Source organism: Pseudorca crassidens, chromosome 18 (genome assembly GCF_039906515.1).
Source record: "Pseudorca crassidens isolate mPseCra1 chromosome 18, mPseCra1.hap1, whole genome shotgun sequence".
Taxonomy (NCBI): Eukaryota; Metazoa; Chordata; class Mammalia; order Artiodactyla; family Delphinidae; genus Pseudorca; species Pseudorca crassidens.
This window is the reverse complement of record NC_090313.1, coordinates 48,040,735-48,063,860: the sequence shown is the minus strand read 5'-3', so window position 1 is coordinate 48,063,860 and position 23,126 is coordinate 48,040,735. Positions and strand designations below refer to the sequence as shown.

Genomic DNA, 23,126 nt, shown 5'->3' with positions numbered 1-23,126 from the left:
GTTACTTTAAAAATTTTGGTTTTCAGAGCATCATGCATTTTTGAATTATAAAAGGGGATGTAGACATATTTAACTGCTTGAAGGACCTAAGAAATTCTGTTTTGGTTGCAATTTTGTCTGATTGTTTGCTATAGTTTTTTTGACTAGCATACACACACACACACACACACACACACACACACACACACACACATATATAACAATTGGAAAAAAGGTAAAATTTATACCATCCCTGGTACGTGTGTGTGTGTATATATATATATTACACACACACACACGTATGTATATACACACACACATATACATACATATACGTGTATACATATGTATGTACATACATATGTGCATATATATATGTGTGTGTGTATATATATAGTGTAAAGTGTTGGGTTGGACTCTATTAAGGTAACAACCAGGTTCAAAAGTCTATCTTCTATGGATCTAAAACAATTGGAGGTTTATGGAGGCCTCTGTTTCTCAGGGTAAATGCTAAAAACAGAGGTTTAAAAAATGTTTAAAGGGAATACATTAGATTACAGAAACAAGATAAGTCTGTTAAAAGACAAAGAGATTTGTGATTATGTCTGAAATAAGATAACATTCAATGTCTATCTCTGAAATTGAAGAGAACAACTTCCCATCAAATACAAATAATAATTCCACTCAGAACTGGCAATCTGACTTGGAAGGGCTCATGGTGACAACAATCCACTGGCTTGGAAAGTGTACACTTTCAGTAAATAACTACTGATTAGGGAGACAGTTATCTAAGGAGTACTCAATGTTATACACAAAGAAGATGCTACTGTGATTGAGTTCTCAATTATAGTACAATAAGTGTAACTGATGTTATCAAAGTTATAGCATCTCCATATTGTAATAAGATCAGAATTACTGATTGATATGATTTCTGCCTAGAATATAAACAGGGTGAATCTAGGCTTAGTAACACAAAAATTTATGAATAAGTGATGTTAATATAAAGATTTCTTTGGTAAAATTCGTAAAAGAAATCTGTGCTATAAAGATTTAAATGATTTCCCCCCGATGATTGGCATTTAATCTCTCACTCCAAAACAAACCTAAACAACAAAAAATGGAGTCTATTTTCTACTTGGCATGTAGTTAATATTATATAATATTCATAAAAAGGGCAATGCAAATGATTTTTATTCATTTATTTATTTTTTGCGGTACGAGGGCCTCTCACTGTTGTGGCCTCTCCCGTTGCGGAGCACAGGCTCCGGACGCACAGGCTCAGCGGCCATGGCTCACGGGCCTAGCCGCTCCGCGGCATGTGGGATCTTCCCGGACCGGGGCACGAACCCGTGTCCCCTGCATCGGCAGGCGGACTCTCCACCACTGCGCCACCAGGGAAGCCCTGGTTTTTAAATATTGGATGAGCAGTAAACCAATCAGTGTGAGGATGTACCATAATGATGTTTAACAAAGAACTACACACATAGCTCAAAGTTAAAAAAAAAAAAAAAGAATCAAGGTTTCAAGATATGTTGTGCTAGAGAAGTCTGAGAGCCTCCTCTCCTAATTTCTCTTCTCTGGGGCATTTTGGAAGGAGAGAAAATGGTATGTGAGCCTTGCACAGCTACACAGAGAAGCCATCTATGAGTGCACACAAAAGCTATTCTCTAAATGAGTTTCCACAAATTGAAGCTGTGTTTTCCAGTGAGAGACTCCTGCACACAAATGAAAACCTGTATAACTATTAGTGAGACTCTCTAGGAAAAGTCTCCCACCAGACACCCCTTGATACTATTCATGGGGTCTCAGTCTCTTAATACCATCAGAAAAAGAAAATGTCACATGGTAGAGATGGGGGGTGGAGACGGGGTGTCTCAGGGCATTTGTGCTCCAGTAAAGCACACTAAGGTGTTTGTGCCCTTTCAAAAATACTATACTGCAAGTTCCCTGGGTCCTTAACTTCTAACGTGGGTCAAACAGTGAAAATACTGAAGACAGTTTCACCCCTTTCAGAGCTGTTGAGCTCTGGGCCCAGAACTATTTAGACTATTGAAAAATCCCTCCTTCAAGAGGGGCAGGGTGGGGCAGAAGACCTAAATAGACACTTCTCCAAAGAAGATATACAGATGGCTAAGAGGCGTATGAAAATATGCTCAATGTCACTAATTATTAGAGAAATGCAAATCACAACTACAATGAGGTATCACCTCACACTGGTCAGAATGGGCATCATCAGAAAATCTACAAACAACAAATGCTGGAGAGGGTTTAGAGAAAAGGGAACCCTCTTGCACTGTTGGTGGGAATGTAAATTGATACAGCCACTATGGAGAACAGTATGGAGGTTCTTTAAAAAGCTAAAAATAGAATTACCATATGACCCAGCAATCCCACTACTGGGCATATACCCAGAGAAAACCATAATTCAAAAAGACACACATGCCCCAATGTTCACTGCAGCACTATTTACAATAGCCAGGTCATGGAAGCAACCTAAATGCCCATTGACAGATGAATGGATAAAGAAGATGTGGTATATATATACAATGGAATATTACTCAGCCATAAAAAGGAACGAAATTGGATCATTTGCAGAGACGTGGATGGACCTAGAGACTGTCATACAGAGTGAAGTAACTCAGAAAGAGAAAAACAAATATATTAATGCATGTATGTGGAATCTAGAAAAATGGTACAGATGAACCAGTTTGCAAGGCAGAAATAGAGTCAAAGATGTAGAGAACAAATGTATGGATGCAAAGGGGGGAAAGTGGGGTGAGGGTGGGGGGATAAATTGGGAGATTGGGATTGACATATATACACTAATATGTATAAAATAGATAACTAATAAGAACCTACTATGTAAAAAAATAAATAAAATAAAATTCAAAAAGAAAAAGATACAAATGAACTTATTTACAAAATCGAAACAGACTCACAGACTTCAAAAACAAGCTATGGTTACAAAGGGGAAATGTGGGGTGGGGGGAGGGATAAATTAGTAATTTGGGATTATATATACACACTACCGTATATAAAATAGATAATCAACAAGGACCTACTGTATGGCACAGGGAGCTCTAGTCAATATTCTGTAATAACCTATATGGGAAAAGAATCTGAAAAATAATGGATATATGTATATGTATAACTGAATCACCTTGTTGTACACCTGAAACTAACACAACATTATAAATCAACTATACTCCAATATAAAATAAAAATTAAAAAAATTAAACCTCTTGTAAATCATGTATACTTCAATAAAAGAATTAAAAAGAAAAAGTGGGGCAGGGAGGTGCTAGTTCTAGGCATTGGGATATACAAATCTTTGGATAAGCAGAAGAATCAAAGTAGAATCTGAAGCATTTGGGAAGCATTCCTAATTTGGCAATTCTCTCAAAACTTCCCAAGACAGAGGAAGAGGCTATCTAGTTTAAAACCATTGATATGGCACTAAAGAGACAGTTGTCCCTCTCACAGGTTTTAAGGGAAGACAATTCTCAACAAACGTATACAATACATAGGTATAGTCTAGTGCCAGTCACCAATTACCAAAATTGTTTTGGTCCCTATTTTCTGCATTATGGTTAAGTCATCAGTGGTAAAGGAATAACAGCACAATAGTTAAAATACGACTTCTGGGACTATCACATTAAGTGAAGTAAGTCAGATGGAGAGAGAAAAGTATATCACTTAGAGATGAAATCTAAAAAAATAATATAAATCAACTTATTTACAAAACAGAAACAAACTCACAGACATAGAAAACAAACTTATCGTTACCACAGGGGAAAGGAGAAGTGGGAGGGATAAATTAGCATTATGGAACTAACAGCTACACACCACTATATATAAAATAGATAAATAATAAGGATTTACTGTATAGCACAGGGAACTATATTCAATATCTTGTATTAACCTATCATGAAAAAGAATCTAAAGCTGTACACCTGAAATAACACAATATTGTAAATCAACCATAGTTCAATTAAAAAAATTTAAAGAACTAAAAATAAAAACATGACCTCTGGTCAGAAAACATGAGTCTTGGCTTCACTTCTTGCTAAAACTGTGACCATGTACAAAAGGAATTAACTGACTCTTTGATAAAAATAGTCTTCTAAGATCACTGCAACTATTACATGCAATAATGAACACATACAGAGCCTGGCAAATATGTGATACATAAAATGGTGGTGGTAGTGGTAATGATAGCAGTAGTAGTGGGTGTTGTTGCTTTTATTATTATTATTATTATTATTCCTTAAAAGATGAAGGTAAGAAAAGAGAAATAATCAATGCCAATGCAATCTAATTTATTTATTCTTCTAAGTAGAGAAATAATTAAAACTGTTTGATATGCATAAATGGCCAAAAGATGCTAAAAAACTGAAAACACTACTCTATAAAATTAGAATGTATGCAATTATGGAAAATAATCTAAGTTTTACGATATATGTAGAGGACACGGTAATTGTCAAGCCTTTGAAAGCAAGTACACACATTAATTGCATAACTTTGAGACTGGCAGAGACATTCCCAAGTAGTATTTCTGTAATATGTACTTCCTCTAAAATGGAGGCCTAATTGCTTAGTTATTCTAAATTGCAGAATGGAAAACAAAGGAGCAGTTTTGGCCATGTAGGTAAACAACAGATTTCTAAAAGCTAATTATCTCTTTATTTAATAGACTGAAGTTGTACCAAATGAGACATTTAAGTCTAATAAATAATAAACAAATTGTAACCTAAAGACTAAAATATAGAAGCTGCTCATACAGTTTTTATTGCTCCATTAAATAAGCTCTTATTTACTTCCTTCACAAAACATAATTATACAACACTGGGTCCATTTCAAGACCATTCTGATGTGCTATTTAAAAATTAAGTGAATCAACTTACATACTCAGGAAGTCTTAAAGCATAATATTTGAATTCTATTATCAAACACCCTATTCATTTCCATGATTAAGAAACAGAAGTGCAGCTTTGAAAAAGTTGTACATAATCACATAAAATCACTATTTGTCTTACTAGAAATGATCACACATAAGGATAGCTACACACTTTAAATAAATTTCACTGTCTACACTTTAATTTCTACATCAGATGTTTAATACTTTCAGTATCTTCTAAATAAAAATAATTCAAATTTAAACATCAACCTCAGAGAATGTATTCAAAATTCAACCAATTAAACAAGGACATCATGAAAATGTAGTTAATTTGCTTGTTTGTTTAATGTAATACCAAATCATTCAACAGAAATAACCACAACTGCATATGTGAATATTTAAGAGACCTCCAGGCTCATCATTTTTAAAGAAAACAAAAATGAGACAAATGACCTTTTAATGCCATTACATAATACAAGATGCTGTGCTTCTTAGTTTTGCTGCTCAAAAGGATTTTTAATGCTTCATTTTTCTTCTTAGGGAAACAGCCCACCATCCCATGTTTATTTTCATTCTACTAACAAAAATAAGATTCTGAAATGATAGTGATAATAAATAGTAGACTTGAAAATAGTTGCTTGCTGTCTTGCCAAGGGCAAGTAGTGATTTATGATGGATAAGAAAAGCAGGGATTGAATTTACTCTACTGCCTTGGGTGATGGTACAAGAGTTTGTACATCTGTGAAAAAACACAGTTCTTATTTGCATGGTGAAAATACTAAAGTCATGAAAATATACGGAAGGAAGCTTCCTGTGGGTTTAGGGTAGGGTTATGTGAAGATTTTTCTCCTTCTCTATCATTCAGGGGTATGTGTTCTACATACAGAAATAAGAAAAAACAAGAAGTTCCTGGTCCAGAGAGGTGGCAAAACACTACTATATGTATATATATAACAGATTCATTTTGTTGTGAAGCTGAAACTAACATACCATTGTAAAGCAATTATACTCCAATAAAGATAAAAAAAAATAAAATAAATAAATAAATTGAACAATTTGCCCTTCTACATTCTTTTGAAAAAAGGAAAGCCAGGGCAACAACTTCTACAAAGATTAGAGCAATACCATATTCTGTATGAAAATATAACACCCAGAAAGAAAAATAATATAAAGTTTTAGCTGATCCTCACAATAAGATGTTTAAAAAATTCCTACTATTAGCATATATAGCATAGTAAATATACAGGAGACTGGTTATCCTATCAGTTTATAAGGAGTTTTAAAACCAATATTTTAAATGAATAAGTTTGATATACATTAATATTCTCTTTAGTTCTGAAGACCAAATTTCATCTCCAGCACACACCAACACAGCCAGTCTCTATTTTCATCTCATTATCCTGTCTTACCTTACTTCTCATAACTTTTTATAATCTGAAATTATCTTACATATGTGGTTGTCTGATTCACTCATTATAATTATAAACTTCATCACAGCAGAAACCTTATTTATCCTTATTTACCACTGCAATCACAGCACATAGGAAAAAAAAACTGTTGATGAATGAAAGAAACAAAAGTGGCCTAGCTATTAATTTTTTCTATACCAATAAAATAATAATGGAAGACCATAGCAATTATATTTTTCATAATAATACAATGTATTGACGAAAAGCATGTTCTACATCTAATATGGAAAGAAAAAGGTGACTTCATATTTGTACTATTTTTAAATATGAAAAAAGGTATCAACAAATAGTAATAATATATTTGATTCTTATATGACTTACTTGGCTATAACCACTACATTAATACTGAGACTGAATATTTTGTTTTTCTATGCTAATAATCATGTTATGGTTAAAGGAAAATTAAAGACCATTCAGAATAATCATCATTTACTGGGATTTTAGAAGAGGTCTTTTACTTCGGTGAGAAAATTATATATTTAGGTGCTACGAAATTTGGGATATAGCCCTAAATTCTTTAAAATTCTACAGTACAGGAAAATAATTCAAAGTTGATTTCCAAAATTTTCAAAAGAACTGCATCATAGCTTTCTGTTGTATCAAATGCTGTATGATCTTTTATCAAATGATTGATTAAATCTATTAAAATATTCACATAATATATAGTATTAAAGTATTTATTTAATATTGTTTATATAAATCAATGTTAGCCAGACTATCCTTTGAAGAATACTCTCCCGGAAAATGTCAAAATGTATGGTACATATGGACCTCTGCATATAAAGGCTTTGGGAGCTCCCATCAAGTGAGAGCCTTACATTTATTTGAAACCCATCTACGATAATTTCCAGACCATGTTTGGGAAGAGATAGTATAGAAAAATCTCATAAAATAATCCAATAGGTCGAATAAGATGAGCTCCAATTTACAAAAGATGTAACAGAAAACTTTCCTTAAATTTATTTGAAAAATCAAAAATATTCAAATTTATTTTAATAATTAAGAATAGAAAAGTAACAACCTCAACATAAAATTACCTATCTGAAAACAAAATAAACCAGCTATTAGCCATAATTGATCATCAAATTTTAGAACAGTTTTGATAGAATTCAGAAACAGACCCTGGTAAATTAAAAATTATACATCAAATATATGAATGATTAAGAAAGAATTACAAGTAAATGGAGCAGAATAGTATTATGAATAACTTAAACTAAAAAAAGATTGAAGCAGAATATGAAATTGCTGAAGGGATGATTTTCTAAACCTAAAGGTGATAGAAAAAAATCACAAAAACAACGATTATAATAAAACATTACATAAAAAGGAACACATGTCAAGATATAAAAATAAAAAGCCAAATTGAGAAAATCTATTTAAAAGGTAAATATTGATGCATAATAAACTAACACATAAATCAATTAGGAAAAAGACTAAGACAACACAATTCACCAAGGAGGATATACAAATGCACCATAAACACTGAAAAAATGTCCAGATTCAGTAATATTCAAAGAAATGCAACTGAAGATAATAAAATACAACTTTTTAATCTATTAAATTAACAAAAACCTTAAAAAATGAGAATACTCAACTAAGACACATTCATAAACTAACTAAATGTTAAAAGTTGGTGAAATTAGAATAATACTTCTGGAAATCAATTTGGTAACATGCACCAAAAGTCTTAAAAATATTTACCCTTTTCTATTCCATATTCTAATAATTACAAATATTTTCAATTAGTTATAAATAAATAAATATCACACTGAAAAGTTGGAAATAACTATTGTTCTATGACCTCACATTGACAAATGCAACATGGTATATCCAGTGGAGGCAACGACATAGATATTACAAATTACAAATTACAAATCACAGTTATGTAAAACATGAAACATTCAGGAAGTTCAGCAAGGTAATGTGAGACACTAAACTCACGTTGTTAAAAGGTACAAGCTTTTAAAACTGAAGGAAAAATGTGTCAAAATATTAACAGTGATTCTTTGGATTATGGATAATGGTCTTTGATCCAATACTTTTTAGGTGATTTTCTATAACATGAAAATATTATTTTCAAATTGGAAAATAAAATAAACTTAATTATCTTTAAAAATGAAAACTTCCTTCAGGAGAAATAGAAATTTAAATAAAAACATTATTAAGATTACATTGGATGTGAGGTTTCATTAAAATTTTTGCTTCCTGTCAGGTTTCAACTTTCCAGACTGATTGCTAAAAAGGCTCTGTGTGACAGACCCCTAGGTAAAACCCACAAACAGTACACAGCCAATCTGCCATCAAGTAACCCATCTAGATGACTTGTTAACCAACACAAAATGAGCTAATGTTCAAATATCAGAATGTCTGGTAAATTAGGCAGTAATACATTATTTTAAAAAGGTGTCCAGAAGTTTCTTTTAAAAATCAGTGCTAAGTTTTCCTGATCTCCATTTTGTTAACACTTTAAGATACTTCTGAGAACACTTCCTGAATTTCAAATGTACTCCTGTGAACAAGAAATTGTGCTTGGATAATTTTTTCCCCTAGAAGAAACATGTACAATACATTAAGATACTCAGCTTGCTTTATTAAAGATAAAATATGCCTGTAAAAGTGAAAGTAAAGAAGGCAAAAAAGGCATCTCGGTTTACCCCAGGGAAACCTTAGGTGAATTTGCAGCCCTGAGTTGTAAACTATGGTAATTGAGCAGTGAAGTTGATGGATTTTTAAAGTTTTCTGCAATCCTTAGTGGCTTGGAGGTGGAAGAGACAGAATTTTGAGAGGGTAAAAATATAACTACAATTTACTTAATTCTTTTGCTTCTAACTTAGTGGTAACTTTTAGCTTTAGAAAATATACATATACGTCTCTGTAAAACAGTAGTTTTTCTACGTTTTCTTTTAAATTTTTAAAAGAACTTTTTTTTTTTTTTTTTTTTTTTTTTTTTGCTGTATGTGGGTCTCTCACTGTTGTGGCCTCTCCCGTTGCGGAGCACAGGCTCCGGACGCACAGGCTCAGCGGCCATGGCTCACGGGCCCAGCCGCTCCGCGGCATGTGGGATCCTCCCAGACCGGGGCACGAACCCGTGTGCCCTGCATCAGCAGTAGGACTCCCAACCACTGCACCACCAGAGAAGGCCCCAAGAACGTTTTAATAAAGAAAATTTCAGGCACTGCCCTGGTGGCGCAGTGGATAAGAATCCACCTGCCAATGCAGGGGACACAGGTTCAATCCCTAGTCCAGGAAGATCCCACATGCCACACAGCAACTAAGCCAGTGTGCCACAACTACTCAGCCTGCACACTAGAGCCCGTGAGCCACAACTACTGAGCTCATGTACCACAACTACTGAAGCCCGCGTGCCTAGAGCCCGTGCTCCACAACAAGAGAAGCCACCGCACTGCAACGAAGAATAGCCCCCACTCGCAGCAACTAGAGAAAGCCTGTGCGCAGCAACAAAGACCCAACACAGCCAAAAATAAATAAACAAAATAATTTTTAAAAAAAACAGAAAATTTCAAAATACAAAGGTAGAGAAAATGGTATCGTGAACACATCCAACCCTCCAAGTACCCATCACCCAACTTTACCATGTAATATTTACAGCCAATCTTGTGTCATCTATACACCTGCCTACTTTCCAGTCATGCTAGGCTATTTTGACTGAAATCCCAGATATAATATCTTTTCATCTATAAACTTTCAGTACGAGTCTCTAAAAGAGACTTTAAAACATATTCACAACAAAGTTGTCACGTCTACAAGAAAAAATAAAGTATTGAAATTTTTCAGACTACTTTTTTCTACATTTGTTTGGATCAGAGTATATACAAGTTTCATTTATTACAATTAGTCGATATGTCTCTTTAAGTCTCTTTTAATCAGTAAGTTTCCCCTCCATCATATTTTCCCCTTCCTTAAGAGTATTTTGTTAAAGAAAACAGGTTACTTGTCCCAGAGAATTTCCCACAGTTTCCTATAGTTAATTTATTCACTGACATAAATTCTTGCAGATTGGTTATTTAAGTAGTAGCCAAAGAACTGGTTATTTAAGTAGTTGCCAAAGAACTGCTAATATAATGGAACTACAATAGTACACCAGAGGACCAAAATCACCTATGACCAATATCAGAATTAAAACACTACTTGTTAGTAAACTAAAGTGGGGAAAGCCCATAAAAGAAAGAATTGCTCTACTGTTTAGCTATACAAATAAGCAATCTTGTCTTCCTTTTTCACAGAAGTATATTAAACTGCTGATAAAGTAAGCCATATTAATCTTGGTGTACACAGTATAAATAGCAAATTTGATAGTACTCACCAGTCTTCATTTCTAATAGGCGCTTTTTCTTTCGTTGGCGTTCAAGTCTTTCCTTCTCTGCCAATTCTTTGGCTATCCTGGCACGTTTTTCTTTTTCCTCTGCTTCTCTTTTTTTGAAATTGTCCTTCATTGCTTGCTATTACAAACAAATTTTGGAAAATGATCAATATTAACCACAGGGATTCCACAAAGAAAATGGAAAATTATTAATCTGTAGAATTGTGATTAAATGTCCTTTAAGTAATGGCTACTTCTTATATTAGTAACACAATCTTTTAAAATATTAGCACATGAACCTTTGTTAAATGTGTTATGTATGTAAAAATACAACTGTTATGTTTAAAACACCTGCATGTTAGTGAAATCAACTAAGAGAAGGAAGACAGAAACTAAAGATAAAAGAGCATTTAATTTACAAATCAAAACCGTTTTCCTATACATACTTCCAAAAGAGTGTCTAGAATATGTATTAGTCTCCCGTACCTCCTCTGCTAATTAAACTATTGAGTACGAGAAAAATAATCACGGAAGAAATGATAGAAAAGAGCTGAAATTTTGTAATGGCTACCTTATATTACAAACCATTATATAACAATTTCTTTCATACAGAGAGAAGTGTCATAAGGATGACTAAAGAAATATTTAGCATTTCAAAGTCAGGTCCTCTGACTGTTCATCAAAACCAATAATGACATGTGAACCATAAGAAGATCTCAATAGATATGTGATTAGTTACTTTCTTATTTTTTTAATTTTTATGCAAATCAAGAAATGCCACTCATGTGGCATTTGTGGGAATTAGCAGGTAATCACAGATTTTTCAAAGTGCCAACAAACAGCATGGCATAATATTACACTCTCCTGTGGAGACCATATTCTCAGGACCAATGAATCCAAACAGGTTATCTAATTGCTAGTTTATCACTAATAGAATTAAGTAGAAAAGTATATAATTAAACTTTAGCAAGTAGGTGGCATGTTATTTTGGCGGGAGGCTTTAATTTCTTCTTTACTATAATATTCTTCTTTTTTCTTTACCCTAGGGATAATGCAAGTTTTTCTTTAGAAATAAAATAAAAAACAAAATAAAGTATTATTGATCAAAACAATAAAAGGAAAATTGCAAAGAAAAAAGGAGGAATAAAAAGCACAGAATAAAGGGAGTATTAAACTCATCCATTCATCCATCCATGCAATAAACATTTACTGAGAGACTGAAGAGTAAATGGTACTAACCTAAAGACTTGGGAAATAGAGATATAGTTCTAAAACAAGTTTACATTCTGTGTGATAGGGTGGGACAGGAGGCAAAGACAGATGATAAACAATTAAAATCTTTAATAAATGTAGTACTACAAAAAAATATTAAAAGAATGATGTGATAGAATGCCTGGACAGTTAACTTACATTAGTGGTCACATAAGGCCTCCCTTTCTGATTTGATTCAAGCTCAAAGTCAAGGACCTACCCAGATAATGATCTGGCAAAAAACAAATGCAAAGGCTGTTGGTGGGTTGGAGAGAAAAGAAAGAGGCCAGTATGGTGGTGTTAGATGAGGTCAGAAGATATGCTGGGGCCTGATCATTTAGGATCTTCTAGAACAAGATAGGGGGTTAGAGTTTCTTTCAAGGAAGTAGGAAACAACTAAAGACTTTCAAGTAAGAGAGTGCGCAACTAAGTACTCTAATATACAAGTACTAATGAAGCACCTTTGTTCCACACTATTTTTTCAAAGATATTTATATAGTGAACACTCTTGGTAGAGGTAGTGTCTACCTCTTAAGCAAATGGATTTGTTTACTGTCCAGTATGATAAACTGGAGCAAAGGTCAAATAGTCTTACTAATTCTGAAAAACGACTGGGTTCCCTAAATTCAGAATTTCCTTCCAGTAATACAAAGCACTATGTGTGTAGGTATTAAACCCAGCCCTCTTCACATTGCCCTGTGGGAACCTGAGATCAGTAATCTATGAAAATATTTACTCTAGCTATGACCAGTGCTGTAATAAACCATTCTTTGTTTCTGACCCCATGGTCTTTTGTCTTTACCAACATCTACGAAACTATGGAAATCATGAAACTTTGATAAATTCTCAGATTCTTCACAGTTCGTGACATATAGTAACACTAAATATTATTGCTAAGCTACGAAATACCAGCTGCAATAATACATATTTTAATATGCAATCCCTCCTTTCCTCAAAATGGAATCTGCATCCTCCATTCTGACTCAGAGTGATTGTGTGCTTGTTCACTACACTGAAAGTAAGAGGCAGAAGCAAGACTTGAAAGCTATCTACAGTTTATATTTTTTCCACCATGTGGCTTCATATTGATGCAGCATACGTTAAGCACCAGCTATAAGACGACAGCTGCTAAAAAGTCAACATAAGTTAGGAAAAGTGAAGGCAACCTATAAAATGGACAACCACGAATAAATGGACAAATTCTTAGAAAGGTATAATTTCCTAAGACTGAAGCAGGAAGAATTAAAAAATATAAGCAGACCTATCACAAGTAATGAAATTGAAACCATAATTAAAAATCTTCCAACAAACAAAAGTCCAGGACCAGATGGCTTCACAGGCAAATTCTATCAAACTTTTAGAGAAGACCTAACACCGATCCTTCTCAAACTCTTCCGAAAAACTGCAGATGGAGAAACACTCCCAAATCCATTCTACAAAGCCACCATCACTCTGATACCAAAACCAGAAAAAGAAATCACAAAAAAAGAAAATTATAGAACAATATCACTGATGAACATAGATGCAAAAATTCTGAACAAAATACTAGCAAAAAGCACATTAAAAGGATCATACATCATGATCAAGTGGAATTTATCCCAGGGATGCAAGGATTCTTCAATATATGCAAATCAATCAAAGTGATATACCACATTAACAAATTAAGGAATAAAAACCGTATGATCATCTCAATAGATGCAGAAAAAGCTTTTGACAAAATTCAACACCCATTTATGATAAAAACTCTCCAGAAAGTGGGCATAGAGGGAACCTATCTAAATATAATAAAGGTCATATATGACAAACAAGCATCATACTCAATGGTGAAAAACTGAAAGCATTTCCTCTAAGATCAGGAAGAAGACAAGGATGTCCACTCTCACCACTATTATTCAACATGGTCTTGGAAGTCCGAGCCATGGCAATCAGAGAAGAAAAATAAATAAAAGGAAGACAAATTGGGAAAGAAGAAGTAAGACTATCACTGTTTGCCGATGACACGATATTATATATAGAAAATCCTAAAGATGACACCAGAAAACTACTAGAACTAATCAATGAATTTGGTAAGGTTGCAGGATACTAAATTAATGCACAAAATCTCCGGCATTTCTATACACCAACAACGAAAAATCAGAAAGTGAAATTAAGGAAACACTCCCATTTACCATTACAACAAAAAGAATACAATATCTAGGAATAAACCTGCCTAAGGAGGCGAAAGACTTGTACTCAGAAAACTATAAAACACTGATGAAAGAAATCAAAGATGACATAAACAGATGGAGAAATATACCATATTCTTGGACTGGAAGAATCAATATTGTGAAAATGACTATACTACCCAAAGCAATCTACAGATTCAATGCAATTCCTATCAAACTACTAATGGCATTCTTCACAAAATTAGAACAAAAAATTTTACAGTTCATGTGGAAACACAAAAGACCCCTAATAGCCAAAGCAATCTTGAGAAAGAAAAATGGAGCTGGAGGAATCAAGCTCCCCAACTTCAAACTATACCACAAAGCTACAGTAATACAGAATGGTACTGCTACAAAAACAGACATATAAATCAATGGTACAGCATAGAATGCCCAGAGATAAACCCACGCACATATGGGCACCTAATCTATGACAAAGGAGGCAAGAAAATACAATGGAGAAAAGACAGCCTCTTCAATAAGTGGTGCTGGGAAAACTGGACAGCTACACGTAAAAGAATGAAATTATAGCACTACATAACACCATACACAAAAATAAACTCCAAATGGATTAAAGACTTAAATGTAAGACCAGACACTATAAAACTCTTAGAGGAAAAACACTCTTTGACATAAACCACAGCAAGATCTTTTTTGACCCACCTCCTAGAGTAATGGAAATAAAAAGAAAAATAAACATATGGGACTTAATTAAACTTAAAAGCGTTTGCACAGCAAAGGAAACCAAAAACAAGACAAAAAGACAACCCGCAGAATGGGAGAAAATATTTGCAAATGAAATAAGAGACAAATGATTAAACTCCAAAATATACAAATAGCTCATGGAGCTCAATATCAAAAAAACAAACAATCCAGTTAAAAAATGGGCAGAAGACCTAAATAGACATTTCACCAACAAAGACATACAGTTGGCCAAGAGGCACATGAAAAGATGTTCAACATCACTAATTATTAGAGAAATGCAAATCAAAACTACAATGAGGTATCAACCTATGCAGGTCAGAACTGCCATTATCAAAAAATCTAGAAACAATAAATGCTGGAAAGGGTGTGGTGAAAAGGGAACCCTCTTGCACTGTTGGTGGGAATGTAAATTGATACAACCACTATGGAAAACATTATGGAGGTTCCTTAAAAAACTAAAAATAGAACTACCATATGACCCAGCAATCCCAGTACTGGGCATATATCCTGAGAAAACCATAATTCAAAAAGAGACATGTACCACAATGTTCATTGAATCACTATTTACAATAGCCAGGACATGGAAGCAACCTAAGTGTCCATCGACAGATGAATGGATAAAGAAGATGTGGCATATATATATATATACAAGGGAATATTACTCAGCCATAAAAAGAAATGAAATTGAGTTATTTGTAGTGAGGTGGATGGACCTAGAGTCTGCCATACAGAGTGAAGTAAGTCAGAGAGAGAAAAACAAATACTGTAGGCTAACACATATATATGGAATCTAAAAAACAAACAAACAATAAAACATGGTATTGATGAACCTAATAGTAAGGCAGCAATAAAGAGGTAAACATAGAAAAAGGACTTGAGGACATGGGGTGGGAGGGTGAAGCTGGAGCGAAGTGAGAGTAGCATAGACATATATACACTACCGAATGGAAAACAGTTGGCTGGTGGAAAGCAGCAGCATAGCACAGGGAGATAGGCTCAGCTCGGTGCTTTGTGATGACCTAGAGGGTGAGAGAGGGAGGAGGGGAGGGAGCTTAAGAGGGAGGGGATATGGGGACATGTATATGCATATGGCTGATTAGTTTTGTTGTGCAACAGAAACTAACACAGTATTGTGAAGCAATTATATTCCAATAAAGATCTATTAAAAAAAAAGACATGTGGTTTCACAGACAAGTGTGTTTATCTGTATGTGTGTGTGCATGTGCACCTGTGTATGTATGTATAAGGGAGATGGGAAAGGAAAGGTGGATTGTGGAGGACAAAGGTTAGGCAAATATTTGGGAATCAAAGCTTATTTCTTGTTTGAGGGAAATGAGTAAGAGGAACGGGTAATAGATAAAAAATATATCATGTAGCTTATTTTTCAAACTTATTAAAGCATACAATTTCCAGATGTGAATTTTCTACTTTAATGACTGGATGCATTTCAATGAGAACATTGAATAGATCACCTATTACCAGATATAATTGCCACACCCTTTTAATATTCCATTGGGCAATAAAAAGTCAAATTTACTTCTTAGGATCTAGAAAAATAATGTTTCCCTTTAGAAATAAGGTCTGAAGTAGTTCTTAAAGCTATTCTGTTTTATGGAAAATGCACTATAGAGTTTCATTTAAAAGCCTATCTCATTGAAAACATATCTTATTCTAACATTATAACTATTAGAAGAATTTTAGCTGGAAAAATACCAACAGATAGCACAGAAATAGGCAGTTAGTCTGAAAATACTATCTCAGTTCAATTAGTAATTTGGAGTTTTCTTTTATTCTAAATTTTGAGAAGTAAAAGCAGCCTAAAACAGAAAAGTTTAGAAAACCGCATTATTCTAGATATAATTGCCTCTTAGTTACTTCAATTCTAAAATTTGAAGCCAGAAAGGAAAGTTACGGGTGAACCATATACATAATTATCTATAAGACAACAATTTCTTTTTTAATCAACTTATTCTTGACCTGGTTTTCCATATAGTCAGTTGGTAAATAAATTGCCCTGCCACTAAGTACTTTCATCTATGTAAAGCCAAAAGAAATTCTTTGAGTGCTTGCAGAACTTCCAGACACACCCTGGTACATGCTCTTGTCTGAAAGATCTATGGGCTTACCAGTCTAGAGGATTTTAAAACGTCAGTCACATTTTGACTGTTCACTTCAAAGGTATAACCAATAATTTACCTGGGTTCCTAAGGCTCACGTGCTTTTTATGGTAATAGAAAATTCTAAAATATCTCTAAAAAATACAGAGGTATATTAATAAATGTACATACAAAAATATATAGATATATGTTAACAAATACACATGTGTCTGTATGTGTTCATGTCTGTGTATTTTGGAAGAAAATAAAATACACCAGTTCACAATTGTTTTCCTCCTATAGTTTGTTTTCTACATAACTAAATGTAATAACAAGAACTTTCCCACAACTAGTTTAAATACACATTATAGCATTATACAACACATTTTCTCTCAGAGAAAGCAAAATAAACCAAAGTCAGTAAATTTAAATGACTGTGTGTATGTGTATGTATGTAAAATTTAGAAGTCTAAAATTTAGAGTATAATCCTCCAGAAATCGTGGCTATTATCATAAATGTTATCTTTGAGTTTTTTATATTTGCATTATCCTTTATTATAAACTTCTATGACTTGCTTTTTTCACTCTACATTTCTAAGATTCATCCATATTTTTATGTATAACTTGTGTTTTATTATTTATTCTCCTATCAGTGGGATTTGGGTTGTTTCCAATTTGGGGCTATGATGAACCATGCAGTTACAAACATTTTTGTATGTTTCCCTGTGTATATGTGTAAGAGTTTTTCTTAATGGCAGGTCTCATTGGCTCTTAGATCTGTTTAGAAATTGTTGAAAGATACTCTTTAAGTGAAAGAGAACAGAACATTTTAGAACATAACATAAGCAGTGAGGATAAGTATTGCTTGTTTCTGTTCAAAAAAATATATAAATATAAGAGTTCTGGGTCCCATTATAAAATATTATTTTACAATGTGGGTTAGGGTCAAATACTTTGAAAGCCACTGCTTTCTAGGATAGGAGCACAACTGATGAATGAAAGGATAGGGTTGTCTTCAGTCTCACTAGGTGATGTGAAAGTGTTTTCAAAGTGCTTGAGCCAAAGTACACCCCCACCGTCAGTACATAATCAAAGCCTACATACTCACCAAGACTGTTATCATCAGTTTTTACCTATATGGAAGGTATATAATAGTATCACATCATGCTTTTAACTTGTATATCTATGTTATTAATTTAAGTATTTTCTCACATGTTTATAAAATATTTGTATTTCCTATTCTATGAAATGCCTATTCCTATCTCTTATCCACTGTTCCATTTGGTTATCATTTTCTTAATGACTGTAGTTCTTTAAATATTTTGGATACTAATCTTTTGTTAGCTTTATAAATATGTCCTGGATTGTAAATGTCATTGTACTTTATGTATGTTGTCTTGCAGTAAACAGAAGTTCTCAAATTTATGTAGTAGTCAAAAATCTCTTTTCCCTTATTGTTGATACCTTTAATATATTATTTAAGAAATCCTTCCCTACATCAAAGACAACAATATTCCTCCATATTTTCTTCTTAAAATTTTAAATGATGCTCACATTTCAGTACCTACTTTATTTAACTGGGATCAACATTTGTGAATACAGTTGTGAATAAAATGAGCTGGGAATCCAATTTAATTTTTTCATATGAAAAATGAGTTGACCCATAACAATTTCACAAGTAGCCTATCCTTTCCCCCACTGATCTACAAAGCCATCTCTTCTGGATTTCAAGTGTCCATATACATGTTGATGTTTTGGGGCTGTTTTAATACATTTGATCAATGTATCCATGTTTGCACCAATAACACTCTGTCTTAATTATGATAGCTTATATATTCTTCTTCTTCTACCTTTTCTTCTTTAGAAATGACTGCACTATTCTTGGGCCTTTGCTTTGTCATCTATATTTCAGAATAGACTTATTAAGAGTTTTGAAGAAGCTTATTAGGATTTTGAACAGAATTGCTGATTCTGTAGATTGAGAATTGATATCTTTATATCAATATCTTTATATCAATATTGAATCTTTCTATTTATGAACATGATGTGGCTCTCCATTAAGTTTCATCTTTTAAAAGTCTATTGAAAAAAACTTAGAATTTACCCCATTCAGGTCTTGGACATCTTTTGTTAGATTTATTGTCTGTATCTTCTCTTCCTATTTCTTATAAATGATGTATTTTTTTTTAAATTATGATTTTTCAATATTTTGTAACTAATGTGTAAAAATGTATTTGATTCTATACATTCCATTGATAAAATTTCTTATTTTTAATAATTTTCCTATAGGTTCATTTTTGCATTATTCCTACGAATTATTCCTATGAATGCAAAAAGGAACCTACAGGAAAATTATTAAAATTATTAAAAATAAGAAATACATAATGGACGATTAGTTTCTTCCTTTTCAGTTTTTATACTTTTCATTCTTGTCTTATTGTACTGTAGTAGCTAAAAGTTAAATTTCCATTATTAGGTAAAGAAGGTTCCCTTTGTCCTACATTTCATATTTAGGGATAGAGGGTTCAACCAGTTTATTGTCCTTGCTTTAAAAGATGAACAACGGTTGAATTTTATCAAATGTTTTCTCAATCTATTGAAACTCTTAATGTAGTGACATGGATATTCTAATACTAAACCACACTAAACCACACTTCCATTTCTTCCATTTCTGACATTTGGACATGAAGAATTTACCTTTTTGAACATTTGGTCATAATTTTTTTTACACTCTATTAGTTTGGAATAATCGTTTAATTAAAATTTGGGAAAACTCATTTGTAAAACTTTCTGGGCCAAGTATTTAATTTGTTGGAAGATTTTAAGTCATTAAATTAAAAATTAGTCATAGACCTATTCAAGCTTTCTATTTCTTTTAAAGTCAGTTTCAATATGTAATTTTTTTCCTAGGAACTTATCCATTTCATCGACCTTTCCAATTCTGGCCTACAAATTTTTACAATATGCTCTTTTTATTAGTATCTTCTATATCTATAGTTATATTCCTTACATTCTCAATATTGTTTCTCTTTTTTCTTGATTAATCTCTTCAGAAATTTATCTAATTAACTTGTCTTATTGAAATAAGCACATTTTGGTTCTTAAAAATTCTCTAAAGTCATTTTTTCCCCTTCATTTCCTTCCATTTTTTCTGGATTATATAATTGTTTTTAAATTTCTGAAGTCCAGATGCTTACCTTATTAACTTTGTCTTTCTGATTTTTTTTTTTTTTTTGGCCGTACGTGGGCCTCTCACTGTTGTGGCCTCTCCCGTTGCGAAGCACAGGCTTCGGACACGCAGGCTCAGCGGCCGTGGCTTACGGGTCCAGCCGCTCTGCGGCATGTGGGATCTTCCTGGACCGGGGCACGAACCCGTGTCCCCTGCATCGGCAGGCGGACTCTCAACCACTGTGCCACCAGGGAAACTCTGTCTTTCTGATTTTTTAATATAAAGACTTAGGGTATAAATTTCTTTACACGACTATTATTTTGGCCCACAAATTCTGATGTATTTTCAGTACTTTCAGGTCTGTTTGTTTCTATGATTTCTTCCTTGATACATGAATTATTTAGTATGTTTTTAGAATTTTTTAAAAAGGTTTTAAAAGGTCACCCTTTTAAAATTTTATTTCTAACTTCATGTTATTGTGGTCAATGAATAAACCTGAAACTTACAAATTTATCAAGATTTGTTTCACAATCTCTAGTATGTGATTAACTTGACAAAAGGTCTACCTGTGATTGAGAAGAATATGTGTTCTTTAATTGCTGGGTTGGGTTCTATACACATGTATCAAATCAAATCAATTAATTGAATTGTTTAAAGCTCCCATATCTTTGGCAATATTTTTATGCTTGACACATGAATAAGTTAGAGAACTTTGTTGAAGTTTTCCAATATAATGCTATCTGTCAACTTATTCCTATAGTTTACTATAATTTACATGTTTATTTTGATGCCATGTTATAATGCACATGCAAATTTTTGAATCATATCTTTCTGGTGAATTAAGCTTTTTATCATGAAATAATATTCCCTTAAGTCTATTTTATCTGTTATTAACATAGTTTCCCTTTTTCTTTTAATTAATATTTGCCTTGTATTTCATTAACTGTTTTGTTACTTCAAACTTTTCCATATCCTTGGGTTATTGGTTAGTTTCTTATAAACAGCATAAGACTATATTTTGTTTTTTGTCCAATCTTATGGTCTTTTAAAATGTTATTATAATTTATAAAATATTTGTGTCCACAACTTACATTATTTCTTCTATTCTGTTTAATCTATCCTCCTTTTACATGTAGTTTTTGTCTGTTTGTTTTACTTCATATGTCTTTCTTAGTCCATTTCTTACTCTATAGTTTGGAACTTATACTATTTTTTATTGACTATACTTGTAATTTTATCACACAAATTAATGATGTTTAAAGTTAATTGATATCTTGACCTCCCTTTCTCCCCTTTGAACAATACAGAGAATATAAAATACCTGAACTCTAAACATATCATTCAATTTACTTAACAATTTGTCCAATAGTTAAGCTCTGTCTCCCCTTCTCTGCAAAACAAGCTACACATTGTTTTATTGTATACTTCATTTCTATACATTTAGTTTCATGGTAGGTATGCCTTCTTGTCTCTCAACTTTTTCTTTAAGTAAAAATTCTGCTTCTTTAAATGCATCCTTCAGAGCAGGAGTGAGTAAACTACAATACTTGTTCGGCCACCTATTTTTGTACATGGAGTTTTACTGGAACATAGCTGCACCCATTCATTTACCTACTGACCGTGGCTGATTTTGCATGGCTATAGCAGAGCTAAGTAGTTGCAACAGAGGCTGCATATATTTAATATCTGGCCCATTGAAAAGTCTGCCAATCTCTGCTTTAGAAGGTCTTTTAACAAAGGGATATTCACAGAAAACACCTTTGTTATCTGTTTACATGAAATTAGTTTAATTTTGCCCTTGTTCTATAAAGAGCTTATGCTGAATACCCCAAATTAAGAGAACAGTAATTTTTTTTCAACACTTGAAAATATCTCACTTTCTTCTATTTTCCATTTTTGCTAATGAGAAGTCATCTGTATCTAACTGTCGTTGCATTAGTGATTGTATCTTTCTCTTTGGCTGCTTTTAAGATTTTGTCTTGTAGTGTTCTACAGTTTCACTACAATATTTGTTAAGTGAATTTCATTTTATTCATCTGGCTTGGTATAGGCTGTACTTCCTATTCTATGGATTCTTGATCTGGAAAACTCACAGCCGTCATTCTGAATATTGTCTTTCATTCATTCCTTCGAGTCTATCTTTCTGAGACTCTCATGTTACAAGGGGTAGCCCTTCTCACCCTGTCCTCCATGTTTCTTAACATGTCTTTTACACTTATCTTATTGTCTCCCTGGATTGCACTGGACAATTTCTTTAGATCTATTGTCTAATTCACCATTTCTTTCTTCAGCTGAATGTAGTCTGCTGTTTAATACATGTTTATGTTCAACCATCATGCTTCCATTTCCTTAAATTCTATCTTAATCCTTTTTCAAACCTACTTCGTCATTTTTGGTAATTTCCTGTTTCTTTCTCTCTCTTTAATCTCATCTGTTATTTACTTCAACATCAAAAATTGTTATTCAATATCTAGAGTCTTGGGGGTTTATATCTATTGTTCTGTTCTATCATGATCATTTCACCATACAACGCCTTGTTTCTTTGTGTGTTTGTTGATTGCGATTAAGTGCTCTTATTTGATTAAACTTAATTTGCAAGAATCTAGAGGATCAAAATTGTAATTGCCTCTTGCACAGAGTTTTTAATTTGCTTCTGTAAATAATCAGGTATCATTTGTAACCTGTATAAGTTTAATTTCCTTTGTCCTAGGCTTGGCATATAAATCTTATGCAGTGTACCTAACCTGCATTTAGCCCTGGTCTTAATCTTGGCATCCCAGGGCAAGCTTGGCTTTCCCCCTTGTGTACCTATGTTATGTTCAACATGTAAGTTTCAGCTTTGTCCTTTTCTCTTTAACCCTTTTCACCCTCAGAGATCTCCCTTGCTTTCACACAAAACAGCCATGTTTTAAAATGCTTTGTTGTATTGCAGTGGGATGGATATTTAAGAATCCATATTAACAGATCAATGGGACAGGATAGAAAGCCCAGAGATAAACCCATACACATATGGTCACCTTATCTTTGAAAAAGGA

General features: G+C 33.1%; 1 protein-coding gene across 3 annotated transcripts in view; it reads right to left on the bottom strand.

Moving 5' to 3' along the window:
• DIAPH3 (diaphanous related formin 3) overlaps positions 1–23,126 on the bottom strand; it is a 551,502-nt gene that overhangs the window by 159,922 nt on the left and 368,454 nt on the right. For all 3 annotated transcript variants that reach the window (XM_067713991.1, XM_067713992.1, XM_067713993.1), the window contains one exon: positions 10,670–10,805. In XM_067713991.1, the coding sequence (XP_067570092.1) occupies positions 10,670–10,805 (136 nt within the window). The remainder of the gene's footprint in view (positions 1–10,669; positions 10,806–23,126) is intronic.